We start from the raw sequence: 12,512 nt of genomic DNA on the forward strand, positions 1-12,512 counted from the left end.
CAACTCATGGAATCGGGGAATATCCCGAGGGCTCCTTACCCAACCCCTCAGCCCTTCCTGCAGCCCTTGGGCTCTACCTGTGCTTTGCTCAAAGCTTTTCTGGGATGCAGATCCTGCTCTCCTCACCAGTAGAAATGGTTTGAATTCCAGCCTGACCTGGAACTGGCCGAGCTCTCCCAGCAGGAATGTTCATTCCCACCTCTGACCTGAGCAGCATCACCCTGGGCTCCCACTGATTCCAGTTGGGCCCTTTTGTGCTAAAAATGAAACATCAGCAAAGCCCCGAGTTTGTGCCTGCAGAGATCAGCTGAATTCTGCTTTTTTCACATTGATTCAGTCTGGGGACACGAGGTGGGGCTTCATTTCTCCCCAGCCTCCCGAGGGCTGTTAATACCATCCAGATGTTAATGCCTCATGAAATTTCCAGGATGAGGTCATTGTTTGCTATTCTAAGGCATCCCCATCCCTGCTTCCCTAAGTCAGGCTGTTCCTTGTCCGCTCTGGAGCTCATGGAGCTCTCTGGACCCTCTGAGAGGGGTGAAAATGCTCCTGCAGGTCCTCCCTTCCACCCTGAGCACAGCTGGGAAGTGGCTGCTGCTTTGTGTTGCCTCCTCCTTTGGTTTATTTCTAAAACTTTAACTCTATTCCTATTTTCCCATCCCTTTTCCCTCGATTCAGGGGTCCCTGACAGGTCTGAGGTGGGTTCTGACAGCCACTTTTCCCCACAGGACAGGCAGGGTCCTGTTGCTGCTGCCTGGGATGGATCCCGGCCCTGCTCCATCCTTTTCCAGCATCGTGGGATGCAATGGCAGCTCCCTCTCCAGCCCGGCTGGATCCATCCCCAACCTCTGCCCAGGAAGATCTGCTTCCAGCAAGGATTAGTCAGTGGCTGGGAGCCAGGAGAGGCTGGAGAAGTGCTGAGCTGGGCAGCAGAGCTCCGTGAGCAGAGGGGAGAAAAGTGTCCCCTCAAACATCTGTGACCCTGCAAAACCTGAATCCTATAGGGATCAGCTGGGAAAACCTGGACCTGCCCAGTGGAGTTCCCAAAAAACCTCCTCAGAAAGGCTCTCTGCCCCTCTGGAGCTGCTCCCCAGGCTCTCTGTGCTGCACAAACCAGAACTGCTGCTTTTTCTCCCCAAATTCCACCCGCCTCGCTGTGCCATTTATCCCAGCTAATCCCTGGATCCCGGCTCTGCGTGGCAGAGACTCCTGGAATGAGGAGCAGCACCGGGATCACACGGAGCCACGTGGAGATCCCAGCAGGGCTTGGGCTCCCCTGAGCCTTCCCTGTGTTTTTTAACTCCTTTCTCAGGCTGACCTGACCCATATTCCCATTCCCCCAGCTCTCAGCTCCGGTAGGATGGAGCTGGATTCCGGAATCCTTTCCCTTCCCAGTTTATCACACGTGCCCCTTCCTCCTCAGGAGTGCCTGGAGCAGCTCCAGGCAGTCTGGGAGCGAGAAGCAGGAGCTGCTGCCAACAACAAGTCAGAGAGGAATTGCTCCTGCTCTCGGAAATTGCTCTCAGGCTCACAGTTGTTAACACGGAGGCTCGGAGAGGCTTTGGATTTCTCCCAATCCCAGCTGATAGCTGCTGGTCAGCAAAAGGGGAAGTTTTTTTGGGAAGCTTTGGAAGTTTTTTTTCCTCCAGCCCACTCATCTGCACAAACCCTCTTTGTCCATTTGGAATTGGCTGATCCCTGTCCCTGCGTGGGGTGGGATCTCTGCTCCTGGGAATGTGTCATTTGCTGCAGCTGCACCTTTGGTTCCTACTCTGATTTCTCAGTTTTCGCAGGGGATTTATTTCCTCTCAAGTTGTTGGACTCGATGATCTTGGAGGTCTTTTCCAGCTGGAATAATTCCATGTTTTTAAATGTCACCTCAACAGAGTCATGGTGTGGATGAACAGATCAGCTTCCAAATAATCCTGTCCAATCCCCACTTCACCTCAGGGCATTTTTCCTCCCAAAATTTAGCTCCATCAGTGCATTTTTTTTTTTTTTTTTTTTTTTTGAAGGATTCCTAATTTTCCCCTTGATTCCTTTCAGGATGTTTGCCAGCAGAAGGAAGCAGCACTACTGGGCGTACTCCATGGACTGCACTGGGAACGAGGCTCACATTTCCAGCTGCAAACTGGGAAACCACCTGACGGGGGGCACTGGGAAGAACAGCACGTGTGACAACGGGATGCCAGCGGTCGTCAGCTGCGTCCCCGGCCGGGCCTTCGCCCCCAGCAGCCACAGCGGCTTCCGAAAGGCCTTCAGGCAGGAGGTGAGCAGGGAGCAGGCACAGCCTGGCCTGGAATGCCAAAATGGCTTGGAAAAGCCTTAAAAATCAGCTAATCCCCCCCCCTCCCCCCGCCATGGGTAGGACACCTTCCGCCAGCGTTGTTCCATCCTGGCTTCGGGCACTTCCAGGGATCCAGGGGTAGCCACAGATTCTCTGGGAATTCCATCCTGGCCCCTCACCACTCTCAAAGAGGACAATTTCTCCTGAATATCCAACCTAATCCTACTCTGATAAAAGCCTGGGAGGGAATGACTCTGGGAACAGTGGACCTTAAGCCCATCTTATCCCATCCCCTGCCATAGGGACACCTCCCACTGTCCCAGGCTGCTCCAACCTGGCCTTGGGCACTTCCAGGGATCCAGGGGCAGCCCCAGCTCCTCTGGGAATTCCAGCCCAGCCCCTCCCCACCCTCACAGCCAGGAGTTCCATCCCAATATCCCATCCATCCCTGCCCTCTGGCAGTGGGAAGCCATTCCCTGTGTCCTGGCCCTCCAGGCCCTCCTGCCCAGCAGATTCCCAGAGTTCAGAGCTGTTCCTGCAGCACTCACAGACGGATGGGAAAATGGAATTGTGGAATGGGTTGGGTGGGAAGGGATTTAAAGCCCATCCAGTGCCACCCCTGCCATGGGCAGGGACACCTCCCACTGTCCCAGGGGGCTCCAACCTGGCCTTGGGCACTGCCAGGGATCCAGGGGCACCCACAGCTCTTCTGGGAATTCCACCCCATCCCCTCCCCACCCTCCCAGGGAAGGAATTCCTTCCCCATATCCCATCTAGCTGCCAATTAGAGCAGGAAACCTCTGGGGCTGTAACCATCCACCACCAGAATTCCCACAAGGTGCCGCAGCCACGAGGGCCCCTCTGGCATCCCCAGCACGCCCAGCTCAGCTCCCGCCCGCACAGATTCCAGGCTCTTTCCTCCCTCTCCCACCTCCAAAGGGTGGGAGAGCGGCTCCCACGGCAGCTGGCAAAGCTGCGAGCGAGGAGTGACCGAATCCCGGGCTCTGGCTCCTGTTGGAACCGCTTGGGCCGAGCCAGCGGAGGCCGTGCCCGGCTGTGCTGTTCCAAAGGCACGGGAATTCTGCTGGATTGCTCTTCCCCGTGGAAATCAGCCGGCGTTTCCTCTGCCTCCCTGGCCTCGGCGAGGAAATGCCCTGAGGGAAAACACGGGCGAGGTTGGAAAGCTGGGTTTGTTTAGTCTAGCGAGGTGTGAAAATCCCGGGAGGTGCAGAAGGGTTGGAAAACAAGGCTGGAGTTGGACATTGCCGGTGTCGGGGGCTAGGAAAGGACAGCTTAACATGGCAGAGGTGGGTGCCAAGGGAAATATTCCAGCTGCAGCCTTGGGATAGAGGGGGAATCTTGGGAGGTTTCTCACAGGAGGAGGTTTTGCTGTGGATTTTGTGGCTGCACCCCCAGGGCGGCTGTGCCTGGGTGGGTTTAGGGGAATCTTTGGGCTTTTTCCAGGTGCCAGCACCTCTGTGGTGGGAATAATGCAACCCCTGCCTGGATCCCAGCCTCCTGCCTTGCAGGATTTAGGCCCGGGAGGTGAAAGGTTTTGTAAATCATTGTTAATCTCCCGAGCCACACGCGCTGCCAAGTATACTACTCCTTAAGCCTTTGTTTAGGCTTTGGGTGTCCTTGGTGTGACCCCAGCCTGGAGAAAGTGCTCCAGGCACGCTCCCAGTCGGAAAAGTGAAGGATTTTTGGTGTTTTCACGCTTAAAACTTTGCTCCCACGGCCAAAATTCAGCTCTCAGGTGCAGCAGGAGTTGGCAGCTCCCTGCTTGGCATTGGGGGGAGGAGTAGGTGATTAACAGGTAATAATTAAATAATACAAACCCAGAAATGAGTGGAACTGGAGCTGCCACTCAGCTGGGTACTTCTGACTGCAAAAGCCGGATCTTTTATTCCACTTCTCATTCATTATTTATTATTTCTTTATTATTTATTACCATTATTTATTAGATATTATTTATATATTATTATTGCTCAGAACCGAGCACTCAGGCAGGTTTTATGGGGCTTGAGCTCAACGTTGGTCCTGGATTAAGCCAGGAGCCTGGGCTGGAGATGTGAGCAGCAAATAAACCCCTTTAGAGCAGCCAGGGGCTGAGAGCTGGGCACTGGCAGGCTCAGGGCCATTCCCAACCCTCCTGCAAGGCTCCCAAGAGATATAAAACTGGTTTTTACCATATTCAGCCCAGGACAGGAAAAGGCTCCTAAGCCCAAGCACCTGCAGAGAACTGGGATGGGTTTTTTTATTCCCTGCCCACACGTGAGGTGTGAGAAACAAATCTGTGCTCGCCAAAATCCCTGCAGAGGTTCCTGCAGTTGGAACGATGTGATGGATGTTTTTAAGGTGTCTCAGGTGATTCTAGGAAAGGTTTTAGGCCCAGCTTTCCACAAATAACCCCCGTAAAGGACGGAGGTGCCACTCCCAGGCTGCGGTGACCCCACTCCTGCCTCTGTCTCTTCCAGCAACCCCTGGTGAGGCTGAAAGGAGGAGCCAACACCGGGGAAGGCCGGGTGGAGGTGCTGAAAAACGGGGAGTGGGGGACGGTGTGCGACGACAACTGGAACCTGGTGTCGGCCAGCGTGGTGTGCCGGGAGCTGGGCTTCGGCAGCGCCAAGGAGGCCATCACGGGAGCCAGGCTGGGCCAAGGTAAGGACCTCCACAGCTCCAGGGGCTCCTGGTGCCCTGAGTTACAGAGCATTCCGCCCTCAGGGACATCCCATAATTGAGGGCACGGCAGATTTTTGTCGGGATGTTCGGTTTGGGGATCAGGAATTTTTTTCCCTAACGTTCATAAAGTCTCTTGGGGCCAGACTGGAATTATGTGACTTAAAAAGATTCCCTGAAAAAAAGTCTGGGGATGATGAGTTTGACCTTTTGCTCAGGCAGCTGTTCCAGTAATTAATTCTTAATTATCTCATCTGCTGCTCTGAAATTCCCTTTGAGCCCTCTAGAACCACACCATGGAGTAATGCATTACTAGAAGGTTCCTGGCAAAAAACGAGTCCTGGAGCCAGACTTCAAATGCTCCAATTTAAGACCAGGACAGTAATTTAGCTCATTATAAACAGAAGGGCATTTGAGCAGCTCATAGCCAGGTTTGGGTTTGGATTTCCTGTCTTTGGGAGTTGGTTTGAATTCCAAAATGTGGTCAGTGGTGAGTCAAAGGCGAGCTGAAACCACCTGGTGATTCCCACACCTTGTTACCATGGTGGAGACCCAAAAAAAAAAAGACACCAAACCCTCCTTGTGGGAATAACCCAAAAAATGACACCAAACCCTTGTTGTGAGAATAACCCAAAAAAAAATGACACCAAACCCTCGTTGTGGGAATAACCCCAAAAAACTGACACCAAATCCATGTTGTGAGGATAAAGGAATGGGAGAAATTTTGAGAATGAAGGAATGGGGGAAATTTTGAGAATAAAGGAAGGGGGGAAATTTTGAGAATAAAGGAAGGGGGGAAATTTTGAGAATGAAGGAAAGGGGGAAATTCCTTCCAGTTGGAGAAAGGGAGGGAAGGAAACAACACGTGGGTGTCCCAAGTCTGGGAAGCTCTAAAACATGACCTGTCCACTGGATTTGCCAAAAACCCTCTTGTGGTGGGATGGAATCTGCTGATGTGTGGAACGGGATGGAGGAACCAGCTCCATCATCCTGGGGTGGGTGGAAGTGGCTGCCACGTGCGGGAGCAGAACGTGGAACACGCTGTTCCTGCCACATCCCACAGCCTGGAATCTCCCCCCACGCGCTTCCCTTTCTTTTAACTCTCACAATCCATCAGTGCTCCCTGTCAGGAGCATCCCTTGGGATGGGGGACGTCCCTCCGGCAGCCAGAGCGTCACGTTTTGGTTGGAAAAGGAGCTTTTGTTGGCCCTGGATGTGCAGGGAGCTCTCCAAGCTCTCAAGGCCGTGTCCTTGTTTGCACTTTTGTTTGGTTCCAGCTGCATCCCAGGGAATTTGGGTGTTCTGAGGCTGCTTTGAAGGATCAGCCTCACCGTGGGTGCGAAGGGGTTGAATTGCACAGGGTAAATCAGCTCCCAGTGCTTTAACTGGGAGTCCCAGTTAGGGCAGAGGGGGAGAGCAGAGCCTTCCACAGAGCTTGGGCTGGGGGAGGAGGGTTTATCCCACCTTTATTAATTGGCAACAATTAATTAACAACAGATTAAACAACTCATTCTTATTCCCACAAGAGGGGAGACACTGAGCCCAGAGCTCATGGATGTGCTGATGTCCTGCGAGGGAGAGCATGGAATTAAACTCCAGGGAGTAGGTGAAGGCAAGTGTTGGATGGACAGGCCAAATCCTGGTGGTTTTAAGTGCGATGGCATGGGAGGAAGTTCAGTTTTCCTCACATTTCATCCCATTTTGGCTCCATTTCAGTGCCCCCATTGCCATAATTTCCCCAAGAAGAGCAGCCCTGCCAGGGTTCTGTGGCTCACTGAGGCCCTGCCCTTGTCCTTTGTCATCTTTGTCATCCTCGTCATCCCACTGGCATGACTTTGCCAGGCTGGGAATGTTGGTCTGGATCCCTCCTGCATTCCTGGAACTTCCCCCTCCAGCTCCGGTCAAGGCACTCCTCCCTCTCAGCCCCTCGGTGGCTGCAGAATGACCAGGAAGTGCTGCCAGCTCCAGATGGGAACCACAAACAGGATTTTAATGAGAGAGAGGCAGAACAAAAACGGGACGAGATTCCCATTCCCCAGCAGCCTCCCCCGGGAATGTCCTCCCACCCTGCCCACATGTGGCGTGAGGGGTGGACACAGGGCTGCCCAGGGTGCCCAAACCCCACGGACTGTGGGTGAAATGGAGCCCAGCACATTCACATCTCCGCCTTGGTCGTTCTTTCCCAGCACTTTTGGCAGTTCCCTTCCATGTTTTTCTGATGGAAATTCCGATTTTCTGCTGCCGCTCATCCTGGGAGGACCCAAATTATTCCATTTCTGTCCCAGCACCTCGAGCCCCTTCTCTGCAGTTGTTCACGCTGTTTCCCTCAGATTTCTGCCCCAGATTTCTTTTCCTGACCCCTCATCCCTCCCCGTGGGTGTTTTATTCCCAGCCAATGTGCCGATGTCCCGGTTAAATGTCAGGCCTTGAGCAGGAGCAGATCCCAGCACAAAGACCCAGCCAAAAGGTCACCAAATTGGTGAATTCCTACAGCTGAAGTTTGTAAATGATGGAACAGTGGAAATTTGGCTTTTCCTGGGATTCCTGCATGCTGGAGTCACAGGGAATACTGGAAAGAATTTAACGGTGGAATTATTAACCATAACCTCACGGCTTTTTGTTTTATTTTTACAAGAAATCAGCGGATTTTTTCCAAGTTCTGAATGCTGGAGGTCACTGTGGTATTAACAACCTGCTGGGGATGTTCCCTCACCACCCAAAAGGACTTTTTTTCCCTGTTTTCCCCAAGGAATGGGTCCCATCCACCTGAATGAGATCGACTGCACGGGCTTTGAGAAGTCGGTCACGGACTGCAAGTTCAACACCGAGTCCCAGGGCTGCAACCACGAGGAAGATGCTGCTGTGAGGTGCAACGTGCCAGCCATGGGCTTCCAGAACCAGGTGAGGAGCTGAGGGATCCAGGTGTGAGGGAATTTCGGGCAGGAATTGGGCAGGAATCGTTTCACCCAAGCCATGAGTATTTGGTTTAGGTTTTCCCTAAAAAAGGAGGGAAAATGAGGATGATGCTCCCTTTTTGTGCTGAGTTTTGAGCTACTCTGGACGTGCCAGAGGTTTATAAATGAGGAAGGCCAGGTTGGATGGGGCTTGGAGCAGCCTGGGAGAGTGGAAGGTGACCCTGCCCACGGCAGGGGGTGGAATTAAATGATTTTTAACCCAATTGTCAACCTTTTCCAACCCAGCCATTCCATGATTCTGTGCTGACTGCACGAACCAGACACAGATTCCTCTGAATGCTCCTTCCAAGGGTCTAAAGGAGCAGGGAAGGGAAGCTTTCCCAGGGAATGTTATTCCTGCAGCTGGTCCAACCCACTTTGAGCTGCTGGGCTTGGCTGGACCATCCCCTGCCAAAGTGAGAGAAGAACTGAACTCCCTGAGCTCGAGCCCTGAGGAGACTCCGAGTGCTGCTCGATTCCTGCATGGTTTTCCAGTGCCTTCCCCGGGACACGATGCTGCCCAACCCGAGTGCCCTGAGTCCTGTTCCCTAGGGATGGGTTGGGAATGTGTTCATGCAGTCTTGTCAGAATTCCTTTTTGCCAGCCAGAATTCCCTCTGGCGGGGGAAAACCCTCACCAGGATTTCTCCAGCTCTGTGCTAAAGGCGGACCTCTCCTCTCCTCTCCTCTCCTCTCCTCTCCTCTCCTCTCCTCTCCTCTCCTTTCCCCTACTCCCATCTCCTGGATCCCTCCTGCATTCCTGGAACTTCCAGTTGTCACTTCCAGCTGAGGATATTCAATGATTCCAAACTCCCTACATTGTTGAGGGACAAAACCTTCTCCCCCAGCCGCTGCCCTTTCCTTTGGGGCTTTCCCGTGGATTTACGGGTTCTGTGTCCTGCAGCTTCGCCTGAGCGGGGGCCGCAACCCCTACGAGGGCCGTGTGGAGGTGCTGGCCGAGCGCAACGGCACCCTGAGGTGGGGCACGGTCTGCAGCCACAACTGGGGCACCGTGGAGGCCATGGTGGTGTGCCGGCAGCTGGGGCTGGGCTTTGCCAGCCACGCCTTCCAGGTGAGCCCCCGACCCGCCCCGAGCTGGGGGTCACATCTGGATGGGTGGGGTGGGGGTGCTGGAGGAGGGTTATCCCAAAAAGAGCTTCGTGGGTTGAGCTGGAGAGACCCTGAGGGTGAAAGCTCGTTCCTGTGGAGGTGGGAATTTGGAGCAGAAGGAGCTGGGGCAGTTCTGTTGTTTTCTCAGAGCTCAGGTTTCCCGACATTCCCCGATCCCTGCTTGGGCTGGTGGCTGCGTGCAGGTTCTTGTCCCTCCCTGAAATGCAGAGGTCGGGTTCAAACTGGTGTCAGGGCACCTGAAAAAATGGGATTTTGCTCCTGTAGCTGCTCCAGTGTGCAGCCCTGAGCAGCGAGGCTGGATCCAGCTCCATGAATTGCTGGTATTCCCTGCTTCTCTCCTGCCCCAAACCCTCCCTGCTTGTGCCTGGCCGGGGGTGACACCTCAGTTTTACCCCATCCCTGGCAGTGTCCCAGGCCAGGCTGGATGGAGCTTGGAGAACCTGGAATGGTGGAAGGTATCCCTGCCCATGGCAATGAGCTTTAAGGTCCCTTCCAACTCAAACCATTCCATGATTTCTGCCACCCTGGGCTCATGGACAGATCCCAACCATTCTCCATGGATCTGCCGGTCCCCAGGGATCACTCTGGGGTTGGATACCCAGCAGGAAGGAGGCTGGAGCTGCCCACGTGCTGCTGCAGCCATTCCTCTGCTCCAGCTGGTTCCTCCAGCTGATTCCCCCCATCAGATCCCGGGAGCTGAGGATCTCCGTGTCCCCGAGTGCCGGCCTTTCCGACTGCCTGCCTCTGTTGACACAGCCCTGAGAGTCCAGCGAGGAACGAGGAGTTTTTTCCTTGAGCTGAGGCTGCTGGAATTTGGAACAGAAAAGGCCCTTATGCTGCCCCAGCTCCGGGAGCATAAAGCCCCAGTGTGCAGAACAGGGCAGCCCTGTGTGCTCCCGGCCTTCCCAAGCAGCCGGGGGCAAATGGGAGCCGTGGGACACCGGGGTTTTCTTTTCCTGGAAACGTCCTCCCAGCTTGGACACGGACAGATCTGATTGGATTTTTTTAAAGTTTTCTCCCCTCCCCTTCTCCCAAGCTTTGGGGTTGGGTGTTAATGTGGTGTCATTCCTGTTAGGTTTTGTAAAATGATGAGAAGCGATGGAATTTCATCAGGAAGTGGAACGATGGGACAAGGGGGAATGGCTTCCCACTGCCAGAGGGCAGGGTTAGGTGGGATTTTGGGAAGGAATTCTTCCCTGGGACAGCAGTGAGGTCCTGGGCTGGAATTCCCAGAGGAGCTGTGGCTGCCCCTGGATCCCTGGAAGTGTCCAAGGCCAGGTTGGAGCAGCCTGGGACAGTGGGGGGTGTCCCTGCCTTGGCACTGGATGGGTTTTGTAAGGATTTGGTGACAAACCTTCTGCTTCCCTGAGTTCCCTGCTCCAGCATCCTTTGGCGAGATCCTCCTCCTGGATAATGTGGGGTCTCGCCCTGATCTTCCTCAAAGGGAGAACCCACCTTTTAGGCGGGTAAATATTCCCCTAAGAGCCACCAAACCCCAAGCAATGTGTGCAAATGCCTTTTCCTGCCTTTTTATTTTTGTGCCCAGGAAACGTGGTACTGGCACGGGGATGTCAGCGCTGACGACGTGGTCATGAGTGGGGTCAGGTGCTCGGGGACGGAGATGTCCCTGTCCCACTGCCGGCACGACGGGGCCCACGTGTCCTGCCCCAGGGGAGGGGGACGCTTCGGGGCCGGCGTGTCCTGCTCCGAGAGTGAGTCACTCGGGATTTCTTGCACCCCGGCACGAGGGGTGTGCCCGAGGAATGGGGTGACCTGGATACGTCAAACAGCGGCAAATTCGTCCTCCCAGAGAGGCTTTGGCTGGGGCTGCCCCATCCCTGGAAGTGTCCAAGGGCAGCTTGGAGCAAGATGGGATTGTGGAAAGTGTCCCTGCCTGTGGCAGGGGGTGGGATGGGATTTAAGGTCAATTATTCCCATATAATGAATTGTTCCCCCCCAGGTTTTTCCTACTCAGAGTAGGATTAGGCTGGATGTTCAGGAGAAATCCTTCCCTGTGAGGCTGGGGAGGGGCTGGGATGGAATTCCCAGAGGAGCTGTGGCTGCCCCTGGATCACTCTGGAAGTGTCCAAGGCCAGGTTGGGAAGGGCTTGGAGCACCCTGGGATAGCGGGAGGTGTCCCTGCCCATGGGATGGGATGGGATTTAAGGTCAACTATTCCCATATGGTGAATCATTCCTCCCCAGGCTTTTCCTACTCAAACTCAGAGTAGGATTAGCTTGGAGAAACTGTTCTCTTTGAGAGTGGGGAGGGGCTGGGATGGAATTCCCAGAGAATCTGTGGCTGCCCCATCCCTGGAAATGTCCAAGGCCAGCTTGGAGCACCCTGGGATGGTGAGAGGTGTTGCAGCTGGAAGTGGCCGAACCTTGAGACCCCTTCCCACCAACCCATTTGCACAGCGCATCCTCCACCTCCAGCAGCCACTTTTGGGGTGGCTTTATTGAATTTATTGAATTTAAACCTTTCTTCCCTGCTCCAGCCGCCCCTGACCTGGTGCTGAACGCGGAGCTGGTGGAGCAGACGGCCTACCTGGAGGACAGGCCCATGTTCCTGCTGCAGTGTGCCCTGGAGGAGAACTGCCTGGCCAGCTCTGCCCACAACACCTCGCTGACCTCGGGCTACCGGCGCCTGCTGCGCTTCTCCTCCCAGATCCACAACAACGGCCAGTCCGACTTCAGGCCCAAGAACGGCCGCCACGCCTGGGTGTGGCATGACTGCCACCGGTGGGTGCCACACACGGGGCTTGGTGGCCCCGGGGCAGGGATGAGACACCTCAGTTCTGCCCCGGATTGCACCTCGGTTTGCTGGCTGTAGGCAGCACTCCCTGAATTTTGGGATTAAGTTTGCTGGTTGTATCAGCATTCCCTGAATTTTGGGATGGTTTGCTGGCTGTAAGCAGCATTCCCTGAATTTTGGGATTAAAGGCACCTTGGTTTGCTGGCTGTAAGCAGCATTCCCTGAATTTTGGGATTAAGTTTGATGGTTGTAAGCAGCATTCCCTGAATTTTGGGATTAATTTTGCTGGTTGTAAGCAGCACTCCCTGAATTTTGGGATTGTTTGCTGGCTGTAAGCAGCATTCCCTGAATTTTGGGATTGTTTGCTGGTTGTAAGCAGCATTCCCTGAATTTTGGGATTGTTTGCTGGCTGTAAGCAGCATTCCCTGAATTTTGGGATTAAGTTTGCTGGCTCTAAGCAGCATTCCCTGAATTTTGGGATTACAAACACTCGCTCCCAAGGGAAAAATCAGGGCCCGTGGCCACAGTCTGGAGATTAAAGTCTCAACATTCCATGTCCAGCTAATCCCAGATAGGCCCAGCCCAGCTGATGCTGTTGACAGAGTTGTCACATTCCCAAAGCACAGCATCCCTCTTTGGAGCTGGCTGTAAGCAGCACTCGCTGGATTTTGGGATTAAACTGTGCCATTTGTGGGGTTTCTGCAGGAA

General features: G+C 54.2%; 1 protein-coding gene across 1 annotated transcript in view; it reads left to right on the top strand.

The window, feature by feature from the left end:
• The window catches only part of LOXL2 (lysyl oxidase like 2), a 40,509-nt gene extending 28,357 nt beyond the window's left edge, over window positions 1–12,152 (top strand). The window contains exons 5-10 of the mRNA XM_042024804.1: window positions 2,047–2,269; window positions 4,765–4,948; window positions 7,716–7,867; window positions 8,824–8,991; window positions 10,597–10,762; window positions 11,548–12,152. Of these exons, the coding sequence (XP_041880738.1) occupies window positions 2,047–2,269; window positions 4,765–4,948; window positions 7,716–7,867; window positions 8,824–8,991; window positions 10,597–10,762; window positions 11,548–11,882 (1,228 nt within the window). The 3' untranslated portion in view covers window positions 11,883–12,152. The remainder of the gene's footprint in view (window positions 1–2,046; window positions 2,270–4,764; window positions 4,949–7,715; window positions 7,868–8,823; window positions 8,992–10,596; window positions 10,763–11,547) is intronic.
• Window positions 12,153–12,512: the final 360 nt, after the last annotated feature.

This window comes from Corvus kubaryi, unplaced genomic scaffold (genome assembly GCF_017639235.1).
Source record: "Corvus kubaryi isolate FWS band 111438036 unplaced genomic scaffold, C.kubaryi_AGA036_p1.0 37265, whole genome shotgun sequence".
Lineage (NCBI taxonomy): Eukaryota > Metazoa > Chordata > Aves > Passeriformes > Corvidae > Corvus > Corvus kubaryi.